This window comes from Metopolophium dirhodum, chromosome 4, assembly GCF_019925205.1.
Source record: "Metopolophium dirhodum isolate CAU chromosome 4, ASM1992520v1, whole genome shotgun sequence".
Taxonomy (NCBI): Eukaryota; Metazoa; Arthropoda; class Insecta; order Hemiptera; family Aphididae; genus Metopolophium; species Metopolophium dirhodum.
In genome coordinates, this window is record NC_083563.1 from 17,775,550 (window position 1) to 17,794,809 (window position 19,260).

At 28.9% G+C, this 19,260-nt stretch overlaps 3 protein-coding genes across 7 annotated transcripts; 2 read left to right on the top strand and 1 right to left on the bottom strand.

Annotated features, from left to right (window-relative positions):
• The first annotated feature begins 720 nt into the window (after nucleotides 1–720).
• On the top strand, nucleotides 721–5,971 carry LOC132942863 (endoplasmic reticulum metallopeptidase 1-like). Of its 4 annotated transcripts, none has more exons than XM_061011534.1 (15): nucleotides 721–823; nucleotides 1,958–2,109; nucleotides 2,186–2,768; nucleotides 2,826–3,085; nucleotides 3,148–3,268; nucleotides 3,331–3,506; nucleotides 3,570–3,699; nucleotides 3,787–4,016; nucleotides 4,080–4,272; nucleotides 4,335–4,519; nucleotides 4,589–4,744; nucleotides 4,818–5,026; nucleotides 5,087–5,202; nucleotides 5,280–5,455; nucleotides 5,533–5,971. In XM_061011534.1, exons 2-15 carry the CDS (start codon nucleotides 2,095–2,097, stop codon nucleotides 5,695–5,697), a joined length of 2,715 nt encoding a protein of 904 aa, XP_060867517.1. In that variant the 5' UTR covers nucleotides 721–823; nucleotides 1,958–2,094; the 3' UTR covers nucleotides 5,698–5,971. The 4 variants fall into 4 exon arrangements, with proteins under 4 accessions (XP_060867517.1, XP_060867518.1, XP_060867516.1 ...); XM_061011535.1 differs by lacking the exon at nucleotides 721–823 and adding an exon at nucleotides 865–887; XM_061011533.1 differs by lacking the exon at nucleotides 721–823 and adding an exon at nucleotides 958–1,446.
• On the bottom strand, nucleotides 5,907–15,049 carry LOC132942864 (protein pigeon). Of its 2 annotated transcripts, XM_061011538.1 has the most exons (18): nucleotides 14,826–15,049; nucleotides 14,602–14,693; nucleotides 14,379–14,506; nucleotides 13,309–13,378; nucleotides 13,060–13,251; nucleotides 12,906–12,946; nucleotides 12,633–12,809; nucleotides 12,394–12,561; nucleotides 11,653–11,809; nucleotides 9,345–9,655; nucleotides 9,099–9,275; nucleotides 8,659–8,892; nucleotides 8,403–8,582; nucleotides 8,109–8,329; nucleotides 7,167–7,381; nucleotides 6,708–6,914; nucleotides 6,546–6,620; nucleotides 5,907–6,045 (listed from the first exon to the last, which is right to left on the bottom strand). In XM_061011538.1, the coding sequence occupies exons 2-18, from the start codon at nucleotides 14,672–14,674 to the stop codon at nucleotides 5,969–5,971; spliced, it is 2,703 nt and encodes a 900-aa protein (XP_060867521.1). In that variant the 5' UTR covers nucleotides 14,675–14,693; nucleotides 14,826–15,049; the 3' UTR covers nucleotides 5,907–5,968. The 2 variants fall into 2 exon arrangements, with proteins under 2 accessions (XP_060867521.1, XP_060867522.1); XM_061011539.1 differs by lacking the exons at nucleotides 12,906–12,946; nucleotides 13,309–13,378; nucleotides 14,379–14,506; nucleotides 14,602–14,693; nucleotides 14,826–15,049 and having other exon boundaries at nucleotides 13,060–13,198.
• A 1,741-nt stretch (nucleotides 15,050–16,790) lies between these two features.
• LOC132943111 (DNA replication complex GINS protein PSF3) lies at nucleotides 16,791–18,606 on the top strand. Its single transcript, XM_061011926.1, has 5 exons — nucleotides 16,791–17,029; nucleotides 17,114–17,219; nucleotides 17,796–17,937; nucleotides 18,014–18,143; nucleotides 18,238–18,606. Exons 2-5 carry the CDS (start codon nucleotides 17,120–17,122, stop codon nucleotides 18,466–18,468), a joined length of 603 nt encoding a protein of 200 aa, XP_060867909.1. The 5' UTR covers nucleotides 16,791–17,029; nucleotides 17,114–17,119; the 3' UTR covers nucleotides 18,469–18,606.
• The last annotated feature ends 654 nt before the right edge of the window (nucleotides 18,607–19,260 follow it).

Consider the following 19,260-nt stretch of genomic DNA (forward strand, 5'->3'; position numbering starts at 1 on the left):
AATGACGAGAGGTACACTCGTCAAAACCTACAACACAGCAGAACGATTTCTGCGGTTTTTAATTTTACTGTTTACCCCCCCCCCCTTCTCTACCACAAGAAGGTCGAATTGGTAAAATCCTATAAATACGCATGTTTGGACAGCAGTGCAGCAGGTTCTTTCAATGTCAACACAAAGATTATGATCGGTTGTAAAACGTGTAAAATTATAATATTTTAATAATATTATTGTCCATTATGTCCGGCAACCATTCTGCACAACTATACGCTATTATAGTATTATACTTACTATAGGTATACAGGTAGTCGAGGGTATAGTACGTACCATAGCAGTGACACGGAATAGATTAACTGTAGTGATGGCTGAATTCATAAGTCTAAAATCAAAATGTATTGTGTTATTGTTTGTTAGTGGATTTTGATTTTTGATCGTTATTATCGTTTTGACATTTGAAGTGTTCAGCTGATATTGTAAGGCAGGTACCTACGACCTACCTATTCTAATTTTTGCTCTAAAATTAAATCAAATAAAACATTTAACTGCACTGATAATAATTATTATTATTGCATTTACATTACCGGCGGTAATTTACTTCGTTAGAATGATACAATACTTTTTTATTTGTATAGATAATTATGGTTAGTTAGGTAGGTGTACGTGTACCTATTATACTTCAAACGACTTCTACGACAATATTAAATTGTTGCTATAGTTTATTTATAAGTGTGTGTTCAGTGTTGACTGTGTGCAATGCCTATTGCTAATCGCTGTGTCGTTAAGTGTAAACTCGTAACCGGATTTGGCCTTTACTCTTAATAATTAGGTACGGTCATTGATATTTGATTATAAAGTATTAATAATCAACGGTACAATCGAAGCAAAATCACGTACGCATTATTTTACATTTGCACGATATTGTCTCAAGCCAGTGTTGTACTCACTAGTCACTACTCACTTAATATAATATTACTTATGTCTTATAAGTACTTATCTAGAATATACACTTTGGAACTTGGAGTTTATTGTATTGAGTATATATTTGGAATCGTTTTTCTGCTGATCATAGCACAATCGTTATTGTAATTCGTGAAGCCTACCTATAAATTATTATGAATATATGAATATTATTGTTCTAGTCTTCATGGAGTAATTATTATTGTTGTGCGTTGGTTGATAAGATACTATGATATTATTATTATTTTGAATTGATAGCACGGTTGTAGTTGCGACGATAACGCATTGTTATTTGTTTAATATTACGGAATCCTTTACATAACTAATGCATAAGTCACAAAGCAAATGCTAATAGGCAATTTTCGAATTTCAATCATTTATCAGATATAATCAGCAGACGTCGTCAGCTGTCAGTATAGAAATCTCTAAGACTGACTTACGTGCGGTGAAACGATTCCTATAAAAAAAATAATTTATTTAACTATTACTCGGGTAAGCGTCGATTAATAATATATTATATACATTAATACTTAATATAATTAAGATCTTTAAATATTGAATTTTACGTTTCACTGATTAATTACAATTTTTCATCTTCATTGTTTCATTCTTGATTATATTCATTGTATATTTTTTACTCTTTGTATTTGTCGAACAAAGCACTTTATTAAAATAAGTATTTATTAGGTATTTATCTTGTTTTATTTGTACTAAAGCTATAAAAAAAAATTGTAATTCATCATTATATTATTATGGGACTGTTTTTAAAATAAATTATTTCTTTGGTTTATTGTTGGTTATTTTAATGAAGTATTTTATATTAATGCATTGAAATCTCATGAGTATAAAAAGTTTTTTATAAACAAGCAATGTTGATTCCTTAAAATGTTTAGGGACTTTAAGACTTAATCAAGCATGCAAATAAATTCTATTTAAGTAATACATTATTAACTTATAATATTATAACATTGTTGAATTCTGTTTTATATTTAATTTATATCAGGATGGTTACCAAGGAACACTTCCTCTCAATATTCAAAAACATTTAGCTCATCAAATCTGTATAAGCAATCCTTGCATTCTGGGATTTATTGAATTAATGGAGCCAAAGATTACTGAGTAACAAAGGATTTTCTAATCATGATTCGTGCCAATGTAATGAAGCGTTTTTTCATTGTTAAAATTGGAGTATAATATATAACGTTAATAATTTATTGGATTTTTTGTTTAGAATGAACCATTTTCTAATTTTAATTCAAAATTACGTTTCCGAACAAAATCGTCAAAACAGTATGATATTTTACCAAAACATGTGAAAGATACAGCATTCAAATATGAGAACAACTCTAAAGGAATACGATCACCTGCAGGACCACATCATTTTTTATTATGTATTGTTATATCGGTTGTTGTTTATACAGTTTTAGCTATACTAGAAAAAAGTTTACCTGAACCTGTGACAATATCTAATGAACACAATCATCCAGACCGATTTGTTGCTGAAAGGGCCAAAAATCATTTAGTTAAATTAACATCAATGGGACCTAGGCCCGTAGGAAGCAAAGAAAATGAAATTTTAGCAGTGCAGTTATTATTAGATGAAATTAAGACAATTATTAAACAAGCTGATTCTGCACACAAAGTTGAATGGGATCTACAAAGGGTTAGTGGAGCATTTTCATTGCAATTTCTCGATGGCATGACTAATGTATATAGAAATGTACAAAACATTGTTGTTAAAATTGGTCCCATTCAAACTTCTCGTCACAGTTTACTGATTAATTGCCATTTTGACTCAGTCGTGGACAGCCCTGGTAATATAAAATACATTTTTTAATTTTTTAATTTTTATAAATAATTTTATTTTATAGGGGCAAGCGATGATGGTGCTAGTTGTGCCATTATGTTAGAATTATTACGTGTAATATCACGTCTTAAAATTCCTTTAAAAAATAACATAATATTTCTTTTCAATGGGGCCGAAGAAAATATGATGCAGGCATCGCACGGATTCATTACTCAACATCAATGGGCTTCTAGTATACGTGCATTCATCAATATGGAAGCTTGTGGTGCCGGTGGTAAAGAAATACTGTTTCAAGTTGGCCCTAATCATCCATGGCTTTTAGAAGTATAACTTGAAATTCAAGATCGGTTAAATTTATTGAATTAAGTACGGTTTTTTAATTTTAGGCCTATTCGGATGCTGTGCCCTATCCTTTGGCCTCTTCTATGGCTCAAGAAATATTTCAAAGCGGCATCATACCAGGCGATACTGATTATAGAATATTTCGTGACTTTGGTCGTGTTTCTGGTATGATGGCTTAATTATTGAACAATAATATTTTTACTTTTAGTTTTTTTTTTTTTTTTAAGGTCTCGATTTTGCTTGGTCAGCTAATGGATATGTTTACCATACTAAGTCAGACACAGTAGATAAAATTCCTCTTGGTACATTTCAAAGGACTGGAGATAATATGTTACCTTTAATTTTGAAACTAGTGAACTCTGTACAAATATCAGATGTTGAAAAGTACAGCACAGGAAATTTAGTAAACAATTTATTATTTATTGATTTTTATAAATATTTATATTAATTTCTTAATTATTTTTAGGTTTTTTTTGATTTTTTGGGTATATTTATTGTTCATTGGAGTGAAGTGCTATCTGATATAATCAATATTAGTGTTATTATTATTTCTCTATTAGTAATTTTGTACAATGCTAGTCATACTCATGTTACAGGTAAAAACTTTAAATACCTTTAATATTTAAAATATGTTGGATGTAGTCACATATATTTTGTTTAATATGAATCTTTTTTTTGTTTAGGTTTTAATGTTAAAGATTATTTTAAATCGTGTTTTAAGTGCTCAAGCTTAATTGTGTTAATATGGTTAGCTACTCTAGTCACGATAGCCGTATTGTCACTGACTGTTGTGATGCTTGACCGCTGTTTGAGTTGGTTCGCTCAACCAGCATGGCTGTTATTTTTATATATTACTCCAACTATTTTAGTTCCAATGGTTCTGTTGGTTTTATTTGGTAGAAAATTCCTATGGGTAAGAATATTGAAAAAAATATTTGATTAAATACTTTAAGTCACTGATTGGTTATGTTCACAGGGTAAAAAAGGAACCCATTACCCGCAGTCCTTAATGTACTGCATTTCTCGTGACGGCAATCAATTGCTGTACATTATGATTCTTATGTTATGTGTGTTACTGCGTATTAGATCAGGATTTGCAGTTGCCCTCTTTGTTACTTGCAACACAATCAGTATTGTATTACACAACACCATACTGAAAAATAATTACGGTAACGTGGTTTTTAATTGCAAATATTTTTCAGAAATTAAAAATGATTTTTTTAATAATTAGGCTATAAAGTATTGTGGTTACATTGGGGCTGTATGCTTGTACCATTCATGTTATCTGCTTACATGATACAAGCGGCTCTTCTCCTGGTTGTCCCCATCATGGGTCGATCAGGATCTGGAAATCATGCTGAATCAGTCATGTCACTCATAACATCAGCTATGTTCACTCTTGTATTCAGTTTTTATGTAAGTTATGTTATGGAAAGCTCAAAGCACAAGTGATAACTCTAGATACATATTTATCTTTTTGTTCAGAATCCGTTGGTGTTACTACTTCAAAAAGCATACACTGTGTTTAGTTCGTTAGCAGTTGTGTTATTAGTTTCATTTCTAGTTTTAGTATTTACACCACTCGGATTTCCGTATTCTGGCGATCCTGATAATTTGGCACCTCAACGATTTATGATAGCAGTAATTTTTTTAATTTATTTAATTGGTTACTAATTACTATGGTAAATGCAATTTGATATATTATTATTTTCAGCATGTCGAACGCAGTTTTTACAACTACAACGGTTCATTGAGGGATCATCAAAATGGATTGTGGATTGTAAATCTGGATGTGAATAGTCCACACTCAGTTGTCAGGCATGCACCTGAATTGATGAATGCCCGTCAAATAACCCAGGATGAATGTAACAAAGAATTGTACTGTGGACTACCATACTTTATACCAGTTATAACATTTATATGGTTTGTTAACTGTTTGTAAATTTTGCATGTATAAATAATTTAAACTGTTGAATGCTTTAGGAAAACTCATTGGATTGATACAAAACCATTAGATGTTGAAATACCATTGAGTCTTAATTTAACATATAGGGATTACAGACTAAATAATGTCCAGAGGCTCTCGTTCTCTGCCATTGGTATGTATTAATTAATTTTAATTTTATAGAATATTTAATATAATATTAAATAAAAATAATGTTTTCCTGATGTACAGGTCCTGATCATATAACTTTTACGTTATCTTTATACGATGGTATCAAGCTGAAAGATTGGAGTTTCAGTAGTGGTGAACCTCTCAAAGGACCACTATGGAATGGCCGTCCTACTTATTTTGTGTATTATTCATGTGCTAACGATATTATTCCATGGGACTTTTGGATCGATATTGAGGTAATTTATTATAAAAAAAATAAATTATAATTGCTTCGGTGAGATCGATTGCACAACTAATATTGATTTTTATGTAGGTTCCAAAAACTCATGTGGGGCCTCAAATTGAAGTTGGATTATCTGGGCATCGAATGCATGGAGCACATCAATATACACCTGAATTGAAAAAACTATTTAGTCAGCTCCCTCAATGGACTACTACGACTGGTTGGGCTTCGGCTTATAAATCTTACACTTTATAAACACAAACACTTTTATTTTAATCGACTTTGTTATTATAATTTATTTACGATGTTTTAATACACAATTATTTAACTCGACTGGTATCATGTAATTTAATTCCTATTATGGTACTATTTATATGATCTTTTTTTTTCTATGTTAAATTTAATTATTAGATTGTATTTCTATACAATATAAATATATATAAATAGTAAATTTAATTTATACACAAAGATTATAAAAGACTATTCTTATGTGCAACTTTTAAATAAAATATATGTAATTTAATTCTTAGTTGAACATATTTTCTTTTGTGGATGCCACAGTAGCGTCAACGAGAAGGTTGTAATCAATGTCAGCCAACATAGCTAAAAACAAAATATAAATACATAAAGTATAAACATTATACAATTAAAATTAAATAATATTAGTTAAATGTTATTAATAATAATTTATTATATGCATACAATGGGATCACAATTAAAATAATATTAATTTGTTAATGTCGGTTGAATAGAAAATAATAGACAAACTGTAAATATAGGCAATACATAAGGAAGTAATATCAACAAAATACATGACATGAAAAAAAAATGTAGGGATTCTATCATATTGTTAAGGACCAGTTGTACCGTCTACGGTTTCACTTCGATTACGCTTAATCAGCTGATAACAGATTATATAACCAGCCAAATTCGGCCAATTAAACTTCGGTTTACTTTAATCAGAGATGATATAACTGGCCCTAAGAGTGTAAGTAGTAAATATTTTCTACTATCTATAGTTATTTTTTTCACTAAACTTAAAAAAAAAGAAATAATAATAAAATACTACTATAACTCGGAAAATCTTTAAAAGCTATACTTGCCTTTAGCTGTGAGGAGTTCTAGAAATGTTTCTAGTGGTGACATACGATGTTGCGACGGAAATGCTGAAGTTACACCTAGGTACAAAAAATTAAAACAATATTAATGTGTTATGACTGCCGATAATATGGAGCTTGAGTGCTTGACCATAAGGCTAAACTGACCAGAATTTGATCGGTATTTAACATTGCGACGGTAATTGGATGTCCTGATAGACATACCACCTAAAATCTCGGCGGCATGTTCTCTTGCTCTCAACATGACAGACATAGGATGAGACCATTGATTCATTAATCGTTTAGCTCTTGAGTGTGGTAAACTCTGTAAGAGATCTAATTTTTTCAACACTCCCTCTTTATTGTCTACTATATCTGTTAAAAATATATAATAGGTAAATTAGTAATATAATCAACTTGAAATTAACCAGTATCAACTGTTCATCAGATATAATAATAATTTTTAATATAATTTATTTTTAAATAATTATTATCTTTGTTTAAAAGTATTTATTTTTGCTATTATTGTATTTTTAAGCGTTTTTATTGCAACTTTTGCAGCTTAAAAATTAAATAATATGCATAATTTATGTGTTAAATAATTATCATAATCAAATGTTTACTCACCAGCTAGTATTTTTTTCATAACGTCCACATTCAGCAAAAATGTGTTGCATCGAACATATTGACCAAACATTGTGGCTGACATGACTTTATACCCAAGGTATGTGATGAATGATGGGAAACCTTGAGGCAATGGGAAAGCCAATGTGTCTGCAGCATGTATGAGTCTCTGTAACACCATCAACAGAGATCGGCGTTGTTCATCTTCAATGTTGTCACTGAAAAGCCAAAAAAATATATATATAATACAATAATTATTTTGTATATAATGTAAAAATAGTATTTTGTTTATATTTACAAAATATGAAACGGATTTATACAGGGCAATTTCATGCTCAACCCCCATCTTTCTCCTTAACATTTAATCAAATTTTGATTTTTAGCATTTTTAAGTACATAAAACCATATTTTCAAATTTCTGATATTATATGAGTAGTTTGAAGTTTCTGAGTTTTTAAAATGTTTATACTAAGGATAATAATCCTTAAAATTGGTTTTACAAAAATATAAAATATATGTAATATTATATTATGTAGTTCTTATTATACTTGGACTATTTTTACAAATTATTTTTATTTATAGATCAATATTAATAACTAATTATTAACATTTTCAAATCATCTAAGTCTCCCATAGCTACTTAATCCATTACCATAAACATATAAATTATAATCCTTAGTACACAAACTACTCGCTCAAATTAGATACATCAATATTCTGAAAAAATATCTGCTAAATCATTAAAAGTGAAAGGGGGGGGGGGGGGGAAGGCGATTGAAAAACAGAAGTTTTTATTGTCACATGATCATTCTTTAGTATAAAAAAAATTTAAATAACTCCTCGCCAGAGTAATAATTATGTATCTATTATTTACTACTAGTATTAGCCATGGTTGAAATAAACTTTAAAAAATATATACATATTTCAACCAGGGTATTAGCGTACATGAGTTGGAAACCGATTTGCTTATGTAATCTTGCATCTACACCAGCGGCCAAAGTTAGATGAGCACACAGTGACCTTGAGATCTCTAACTGAGATGATGCATATTTGGTGGCCACAGCATGCACATGCATGGCATTAGGTTCAGACATGGACCGGCTACGAAGTTTGTTAGAACGCATGGAACTTTGTTTCAGTAGATGCATGCTCAGTTCCCGGAGGTTCTGTAAGAACACAAAATCAAGTTATATTATACTAAAAATAAATTATTATTTGCTATAGTTTAGTTTAGCTCACAACAGAGATGACATGTTCTTGTTTACTGGCTGCTGAAGTGTCGGTTTCCACAAACGGTAATTGCACCGATGATGATTGAAACGAGTGTGATAGATCTGATATTGCAATGTTGGCAATGCTGTTAGCAAGCATTGATCCTCCAGGTGACAGAGGTGTGCTACATCGAGAAAGAACTTCGGGCTGAAAAATATACATAATAAAAGTTAATGATCGTTTTTTTAATTACTTTAGTACATTTAACCACATTTTATATTACCTGATAACACACTAATGATATATTAAGTTTGACTGCAACAGTTGTGTTTGAAAAACGAGGAATCTCTAGTCTCGAAGTAGCATTATCTTCTACAATAGATCCACCAGGTAAGAGCTCCCATAATCTTGTCCACAAGTCATCGCGAAATGGTATCAATCTCTGTCGAGGAGACAACAACATGACCCTAGGGTTTTCTAACATTTCTTGAGAAAGAGCAAGTGTGTATCCATTCACCTATATTATAAATACATATTAATAATATTCTTTTGAATTCTAGAGAAAAGAAAAGTAACAGATAAATAGATAAAAATAAACTTAATGAATACAATAAATGCATAAAATATTGCAAACACACAATCACATTGAATCACTCTTGAAGAAAAAGTATCATTTAGAAAATAACTATCAATGTAAACAATTGTATTTAAAGATGTAATTACCTTAATTTCTAGTGGTATATTGTGTTTAGATATTGTAATAGGTAAATATCTAGCTAGGCTTACAGCGTCAGACAGTAAATTTCGCTTGACTTGGGCAAAAGCACTTCCCACTAATATTTCTTGCAGCAACTTTGAACAGTTAATATTTAAACCATTGTCCACAACCGAATTTAAAAGCTACGTAAATTTTAAATAGTTGATAATTATTATGACTTCAGTTTTAGAGTTAAACATAAATAACATTACTTGGTTAACAACATCCATGTCTCGCCTATGTACAATAAAATAGTGCAATATGGCTTGTTGATTGGCAAGTACAGCATCTGGTTGTTTAAACGCTTCAATTAAGTGGCGTTTAGTGATTTTTGTTTCAAATACAGCCATTGTAGATAAATCTACCACTGTACCCGCAGACCCAATTGTTGTGGCAATTGTACTCTTCCAACTTCTGTTTTCGTCTGCACACGGTATGACAATATGGCAATTTGGTTCATGATCAGGGCCAACATCCAGAAGTAATGTACACATGTTAGGAAAGTGAACCAATAAATGTTGATCTATAATAAAAGAAAAAACTATTTATTTATTTAACAACATAATACAAATTTATAGTTTAATTATATTTATTATAAAATCGGTTTAACCCCAAAATAAGTTAAAACGATAAAAACAAATTAATTTGATAATATGCACAGTAAATATTTAATCTACTGTAACTTTTTTAATAGCTTAATATGGTATCTACAAATTAAAAACTATTTTACCTTTTTTTGTACTATCGTCTTTAACTTTTTAACAGTATTTAAAAAAAAAAATAAAATTTCATAGACACTTTATTACATAGAGACATAGAGTCATAGAGATAGTGCTTCAAAAGAATCAAGTAACCCAGTCATCTTTTGATCGTATATCAAGTTTAGGTAGAACTTAAAGGTCTGTTTTCAATTTTTATTTATTGAAGAAATACCAAATATTTCAGTTTTTAATAGCATAAAATCATCATTAAAAATATTAAATAATATTTTATTATAATAATATTTAATATTTAATAAATAATATTTAATAATAAATATTTAAAAATATTATTTAAACAATCAAACTCAACTAAACCAAACAAAACAAATTGTATATATGGAAAATAATATTTTTATCATCACTAATAAATTATACTTATCACACCATGCAAAATATTTAGGATGCAGAATTAGGGCTGTTTGATTGTTTTGATTAATCAACTGTAGCATCGATTAATCAAAATAAGACTGTACATTGTAAAATGTATTAATTAATCGAAAAACTATAGTATAGAAAGTTATCTCTAATATGTACTAAAAAGAAAAGAAGTTTCTTTTTCTATACTGTCTCTTGTTTGTTGAATTGTATAATCTATAAACATAACATATTATAATATAAGACAATTTGTTGAAAATGTAATTAATTAGTATTAGCATTGATTATAAAATAACTTTCCAACTATATGTCTATAACTAACTATTATCTTATATATATAAAAATCTCGTGTCACAATGTTTGTCCAGGATGAACTCCGAAACTACTGGACCGATCTTGATGAAATTTTAAATAGTTAGATATATATATATATATCACACGAGATTTTTATATATATAAATTAATGTTTGTGGGTATATTAGACCTCTGGGAAGAAGATAGGTTAATTTACAAAGGGTTAAATTTGTTTTTTTTATTCATCGGATTTTAGTACGGTTAGGTTAGGATAGGATCTTGTATAAATTGATTATATTAATCTACCGTAGGTGAAATTAAGTAAAAACGACAAACTTGGTATAACTTTGATACTTTAGAGTTAAATCAAACACTTACATACAAACAGCACGGGATTCGAGATCTACCGCAGGTAGATTGCCTACCTGATAATGTATTGCTGCAAATCAGAATTTTTATTCCGGGCAACGGAAAAGTTAAGATAAATTTTGAACACCAAACACCGAATATTAAATAACGAATTGAACAAAGTTTGAGTCATATGGAGTTGATACATTGAACGGGCAACGGAGTGCACGGGATCAGCTAGTGATATATAATAAATAGATAAGTATTTATTTTTATTTTAACACAAGTGCTGTGAGTTTTAGTCTTTAAATGCATTTCTTATAACAGGGGCATAAGTGCATAACTACAAAATTAGGGCGCTTCCACAAAAATTGTTAACCTATCTACACTATATTACAATTTCAGTTTTTGGCACCACTTTAGATCTTACAATTTGTGTCACTAAGGATACTTAGTTATGACATAAGACAGTAGCCGCTTTGATAGGACCTTAACTATTTTCAAGCACTCTAACACTTCTTGATAAAAATCTTCGATTAATCAAAATTTTCGATTATTTAATACTTTTGACAATAGAGTATGTATTATGAAAATCAAACAGCCCTAGCAGATTTAAATATTTTCATGCAATTGCTGAAAACTTTATTTACAATATTTTGTGTAACTAATTGACTCTCAATAAATTAGCACAATAACAAGATATAACTTTGAATACACTCTGAAGTTAAAAATTTTAAACTACCTCCTTGCATAGTGAATATTGGACGAGACTCGTATGCACGAACCATAGGTACACCAGCTATATTGCAATGAACTACACTGCCATGGTGCAGAAGAGTAACAGAAAAAGCCAAATACACTGTTCTCAAATGATCATTGGCCAACGGAGCACTAACTCCCTAAAATTAAGAATATTAATTTTCAACCTAAGTGGTTTACATATCATAATTTATTGTGTAAATTGGTATAGGTTCCCTACTATGAAAAATTTTATAAAAGAAGTAATAGTAAAACTACAGACTATTTTCCTTCTTCTTATAAAAATAATGAGATTAAAATAAGTTTATGATTTTGAAAATGTTTCTTGCAAATAACTTAATTTGGTTTTTACAATTAATCACTTAAAAGCTAGAAATATTATATAAAAAATATAGAAATCGCATTTAATATTCGTCTACACATCTTATGAATATTGGATATTGGTAAGAAATAAAAATAAAATCTTATATAACAATATAGTTTTTAAAAAATGTAATACTATACTCCGCGCCACGAGAAAATGCAACTGCTTTGCACATCCCAATGATTTACTCGAGCAGTTGCTTTTTCCTCCTCCCAGCGGTCACCAGTCACCATATAATATGTCACGGCTAACTCTGGTGATCGCCGGTGGCGCACTTTAGACCGGTTTTTGGCAGACTGAACACAATATGGTCGGTGAGCTGTTGCATTCTCTCGTGGTGCGTAGTATATAGGTACATACTTGATATAAATAATAATGACAAACTGCAACAAATCCTCGTGCATCTGACAACACACGGACATCTAACATACTGTCATGAACACACAATGGTACAGGAATATCAAAATAACCATTTGAAAGATTTTCTGCTGTTCTCTTTCTGTTTGGTAGGTTTAATGGGACATTTAACTAGAATATTATTTAATATTAGAATTATTATTAAAAACAACAATACTGCACCAAATATACTAAATAAATACCACAGTTTCATGTTGAGGTTCATCATGAAATTGTAAAGCAGAGAGACTAGCTTCATCTGAATTACTGTTAGCCATATTAGAATAATGAATGTAAAATAAACATTGATGCTGTGGCTCCCACTGAGCCCATGAAAATTGATTCACAACCTTTTCTTGCTTTTTTATATTTAAATGGTTCTAAAAATTATTATAAAACTCAATTAAATAATTATAAGGTAAATAAGAGACAAACTATAAAATAATGCTGAGCATGCTATTATGAAAACTGTTCACCTTTACGTTATCAGTTTCCTCCACTTGATAAAGTGTTATAGCTAAATATAAGCAATATTAATTTTTTTTCAATTGTTAGATTTAGATTTTTTTTGATTGAATGTTTTCTCATGTAAAATTATAAGTATTAAATAATTAAAAATCAAAAACTTACATGTTTCATGAATAAAAACTAAAAAGCGATCATTGTCTGGCTGTTTACGTTTCCTGTATAAAAATTGAATCATGGTTTGGCGACGGTTGTTAACATTCAAATCAACTGGCTCAAAATTAGGATAATCAAGGTGGATAATAAAAACACGATAATATTCCACACAGTCTTCAAATGGTTCTTTGGTAACATAGCCTGAAAGTAAATTTTTAAAATATAATTTATTAATATCTATCAATAAAATAATATTACCAAGAACTGAGTTTTTATAATTGATTGAAGCTTGAACAATATTTATCAAATGTTTGAACTTAATTAAAACCTGAAAATTAAAAAGTTCAAAATACATTATTTGTTTTATAATTAAGATTTTTTTTTAACACTTTTATCATGTAGATAAGTATTCAATTTTCCAGGGATTTCATTACTTGATTTATTACAATAGAACTATTTTATGTATTATTTACTACTCAATAAAATATCTTATTAATTATACTGAGATGAATGCACGTCAAAGTATTTAAAAATTTGATTTGGGTATTCAGTAGTATACTGAGATCTACTGGGTATCCTAGATATTTTTTGTTGGAGAGAGGAATTTAGGATGATCTTAACTGATCAAAAATTAGGGATTATTGGTTATTAATACTACCTGTACAATTTTCCAGTTAACTCAATTCTGTTACTGCTACTACCACGAGATAACACCACTGGATCACATTATATTATTTTACGACAATTTTGTAATCTGCTGGACAAAATAATATAAATAGGTCTACTAAACAAAATTTGATGCCTAAAGCATATGTGAACAAACAAATTCCTTGACATACATACAGATACATACACATAGATATATAGAAAGATTAGGTATTACTTATTAACTTATTTTCTTTCAAAATTTTATATTACACTTCCAAAATACCTGTTTTTCAAGTTTAATTTTAATTTGTGACGTCTTTTTGATACAGTGTAATGGTCAACACTCTATGCAAAAGTTATGGCAAATTTTTGTTTCATGGTGAATCTCAAAATGTTAAATTGCGTGTTACAGGGAATTGGTTGGTTGACAGTCATATATCGGTTTTAAATGCTTTATACATAAAGTTTTTTGGGCAGACCTACCTACTTGTATTATTATATCTTGCATATTATAAAATTGTCTTAAAATTATAAAACAATGTTAACCTGTGGTAGGAAGATGTAATAAATGATAATTGATAAATATCAAAAAAGGCATTTCAGAAAAATTGCTTGGTCAAAAAAATGTTACACCAGTACTTGGTACACCACTACAGTTATATAATCTAATAAATATTCACTTGTATTTTTTTGATGGTGTAAAAAAACAATCCTACTGCAGTACAAGATCCTCCTTGACCTCTCAAGTTCCAACAGAGGATAAATTCTCCATTTTGTTCCTGTCCCAAAATTTTGCAATTGGTAATATCTATTTCAAACATAAATAGGTTAGTAAAAGGTTAAGTACACTAGTACAAGTGCATATTATGGAAAAAATGTCTATTAGTTACTCGCAAAACCTACCTTTATTATCAACCTCTAATAAATGAGAAAGTACACTGGGAATATCCAACACTTTTTGTAATATTGAAGTCATTGTCCTTGTTTGTAGTAAACTAATTAATTAAATAAATATATTAATTTAATGCCCAATGAATGATATTTATATTTCTTGTCTGTACAACTTTATACTTTTGTAACAAGTCCACAAGACATCTAAGTATTTAAATAATATTAAATACAAGTACCTCAAAGTAAGTTAAAACTATAAACAGTATAATTAAGTAATAACTTCCTAAATAGCAAATACTAAATAAATATAATATGACAGTAAAATATTTAACATTTTAAATACTATATAGTATAAGACTCTATAGTAAAAATAAAATATACAGTTTAGCCTTTAGCAATTAAGCATTTACAAATTATTAATTATTTAATTTATGATAATTATTATATCATGGATAAGTAATAAATAGATAATAAATAATATTATAGGCAAGCACAGATATATATAATAATTATATATATATATATGTGTAAACAAGATACCAATTATTTTTATCAATAATTTTGATATCAGTATCACAAATTGATAAGAAATTGGTTGATAATATTAAATGTTCATGGTTGATACCATTTATATTAAGTTGCATTTACTATAATTATTAGGGGCAATTTATCAATTAAAGCATCTATATTCAGGAATTTATAATTTATTATGTGTCAGTGTCATTAAACTAAATGATGAACATTTAAATATTTTATGAAAATAAACTTCTGTTGAAAATCAAATGTGAATATCACTGCTCTATTTTATTTTACAATAATTTCTAATACATTATACTTGACATATGTTGTGTCTGATTAGTGATTATCAACTACAGGATGTGCTGAAATAACATTCATAGAAGTGATAGAAGCAAAACAAATATTATACATAAACTAATTAATTTGTTAAATCGTATTTTTACTCATTTTTACCCTAAAATCAATAACACTCCAAGACAGAATTTGAAAATGATTGTGTTCTCACTACTTCTCAGAATGTTCCAGAAACATTTTAAGAACGTTCTAATAACTATTATATATTTATCTTTATAACTCCTCACTATTTTGAATAAAATATCGAAACTTATGTAATTCTTCAATTTAAGGACTTACTTTTGAAGTATATTAAAATTTTTTTTTTTTTTGAAACCTAGGTAAATCAACGTTTTAAAAATGATGATTCAAAAATAATTCTGACACCCACCCATGGTGGTTTTACATAACAAGTCGAGGAATGTTTTCGGTTTTAATTGTCCAAGTGAGCGCAAGGTTTATATGAAAATATCAAAAATTTAAATTACCTAGATATAACTTTAAAATAAGTCCGAGTTGTCTGAGTGTCTGACCACTAAATTCAGACTTCCTCATCATTTTCAGCATGCTTTACTAAATAAAGTGGGTCGTAGCCTGTAGGTACGTTAAAACAAATACAATTGAAAAGAAAGGTTGTTCAGTAAAACAGAAAAGTTCCAAACTAATGATTTCCGGCAACATTGTTCTTAACTCGTTGTAATACATAAGGTTTCCGAAAAAAAATTGACGTGGGTGCTAAACTAGATTTATTCTCAATAAATTATTATATTTATATGTAAGTAGTAAATACATATATTATATTTGTAAAGTGTCCATGGATTGGGGAGGTTACCCCCTAACACCCTGAAGCACGTGCATGCCTTATCTACCCAAGTAACCAATGGCAACCATTCATAAACAAAAAAAGTTTAAATTTCCCCCGTGAATCTCAAAATACTTGTTGAGACTTGAGGACCTCTCTAATAGTATGTGAATTTTGGAACCTTTCTTAGTGGGTCTCTCATTATAAAACAAAACTATAGTTTTATACTTTTTTTGTATAAGGTAACTACTGAATACTGACCAAATTCTATACTCATAGAAGTCAGTGGTTCCGGCTAGGCGATGACGAATCAGACAGTTGGTCAGAATTAAGTTGTTTGAGTTCTTTCATATTTTTATGTGTGTATAGTCGTATAGATTTAAAATAAGATATAAGATTATTAATTTTGAATAATATACATCTATTGCAAGTTACAAATCCCTTATAAGTAATACACAGGCAACTAAATATGCAGTATTGGTATTGTACCATTAATTTTTATCAGAAAGTGCAAAATGTACGTGAGCAGTGAGCTATCTCCGATAGGTGATTATATATTTATCCTAAGTGGTAAAAAATAGTGGTAAAAAAATCTGCAACAGGAAATCGGAATAACGCCATATTACTCTAACGGTTTAGTGATTTAAAAATGAATTACACGTCGATTTATTATGTTACATTTCATTTAAAACACTAATCGGAAATATTTTTGTTAATTTATACGCTAAGTAACTGACGATAATACATTTTTTTTTGTATAAATATTGAATATAATACAGCTGGCAGGTATGTTGCATTTTTTTGTCATAATACCATTTTTATATCGTTATATCATATAGATTGTTTATAATTTTTAAATAATTTTTATAGGCAAGTATGTACAGAAATATTAAACCACATTACTTCTCAATCGACGCCATAATGGCTGCTCAAGAAAAAATTCAATGTTCATTTATTAAAAAAGTTGAATGTGTTGGTAAGATTTTATTTGTATTATTGTAATGTATGGTATTCTCTTGTACCTAATACCGTTGGGTAGTTATGCTATATTGTCAAAATTTTAATATTAATAAATAATAATGACCTTATCACATTTGTTGACAGTATACTAATATTTAACTGTCATACAAATTGTGATGCTGCATTGAGAAGCTATTTTCTCCTACCAGCCCAAATTGTTGGCGGACATTTGATATTTTCTCAAATGCTCGACTGACCTATCCTTCCCTGTATACCAGTAAACTACATATGTTTCTAGACCAGCTCCTTAATTTTTAATTAGTACCAGATAATTGTATAGATATATAATTCAGTTTGGTTCCCCAAGGCTTTTTTCCATTGGTCTTTTTCTTTGGATTCATTCAAACTAGTGTCTACCTACTATTTTTTTTTTCATATTCAAATAAAATTAAAAGTATATTCTTTTATTATATTTTTATGCTATAATGTGTTTTAGTTCAAATTAAAAACATTATTTAAGATAAGTATTATATAATATAGTTTGGAAAATGCGGCGAGTAGTAAAATAAAATGTTTTCATATATTTTTTTAGATTTTTTAGATTCGATTAACCCTGAAAAAGACGACGAAGAATCAGATCCAAAAATTGAACTTCCCTTGTGGATGATTCAAGTGTTTTTAGCAGGAAAATCAATTCAATTTGATATGCCCAAGGCATATAACGAAATTTACAGGTATAATAATATATGGTATTATTACATTTTTATTTTTTGGTTTAAGCTATATTCAAATATTTATTTTTACTTTTAGGGATGTTTTAACGGCCGATTCGAACGTAGTTGATTTATTTAAATTGTGTAAGCATTTCTATTTATTTGGAAAATTTATATCTCAGTTAGAACATCGAGAAGCATATGAAGTCCGAAGAACACTAATTCAAGTAATAATGAATACAAATTTATAATTTATTATAACACCTCCAGTATTAAAATATATAGGTATATTATTTGTTTTTTATTCTTGCTTTTATGTAGACATTCATCGACAGATTTAAACAGACAATGGATTGGGCACAAAATATAGATGATAATCTGCCATGCTTTAATAGACTTGACTGTCTTGAGAGGTTGATATTTAATGATGCTCGAGTAGCGCAGCAACATTTAAATACTTATTTAACCGAAGGATCAGGTCAAATGGAAATTGCTGCCATGATATTGAATTACAGAAAACGAAAAATGCATGAGAGTCGTGTACTAGAATAAAAATAAAATCATCTTATGGCAAATATTAATGGATTTGGGTTAAGTGACCAGAGTAAATTGTGATTCAAATTAACCATCATAGTGAAATTTTTATATATTAAGGTATTTGTAATAAAATGTATAAATTTTCATGTAAAATTAGTAACTTGAATTTTGTTTACATTATCAAAAGAGTAAGGGCTAATATCTTTAGAGGTTCTGCAAATACTTATGCAGTTGGCAAAATTAGAAGTATTTATCCAAATTTATTTTTTCTGTAACTTAAGTCTGTGTTTATACGCCAAGGTTATTTTTAATGAGTGATGCCACCTAGCCACCTACTTGAAGTACTTACATCTATTTCTACTTCAATCTATTTTACTTTTACTTTATTAGTGCCTAAATTTATTTTAATTATTTATATCCTTAAACCAAATAATGGTGTGCAAAATACATACTATATCACAACACTAATGCAAAATCAGTACATGAAATCATCTAATGTTTACATCTTGCAATCTGTGCATATACTGCATAAACTATATTACTTAAATACCTGATTAATAAGTAACTGTACAGGGAAACAGTGGACAATTTAAAATACATATATGAAGTGTGTTAAATTTTTAGAATGGGGTTCAGCTGGTCTGTTATGTTCCACTCAATGGCTTCTGGTGTTTTTTAGTGACATTTTCAGCTTGGGGAACAATACAAATATTACAATCAGATAATCGCAGGAATGCTATAATTAGCCTTTCAGTTTTTTGTTTAATGAAAAGTCTGTAATAAGCGTATAAAGCTCATTTAATTTAC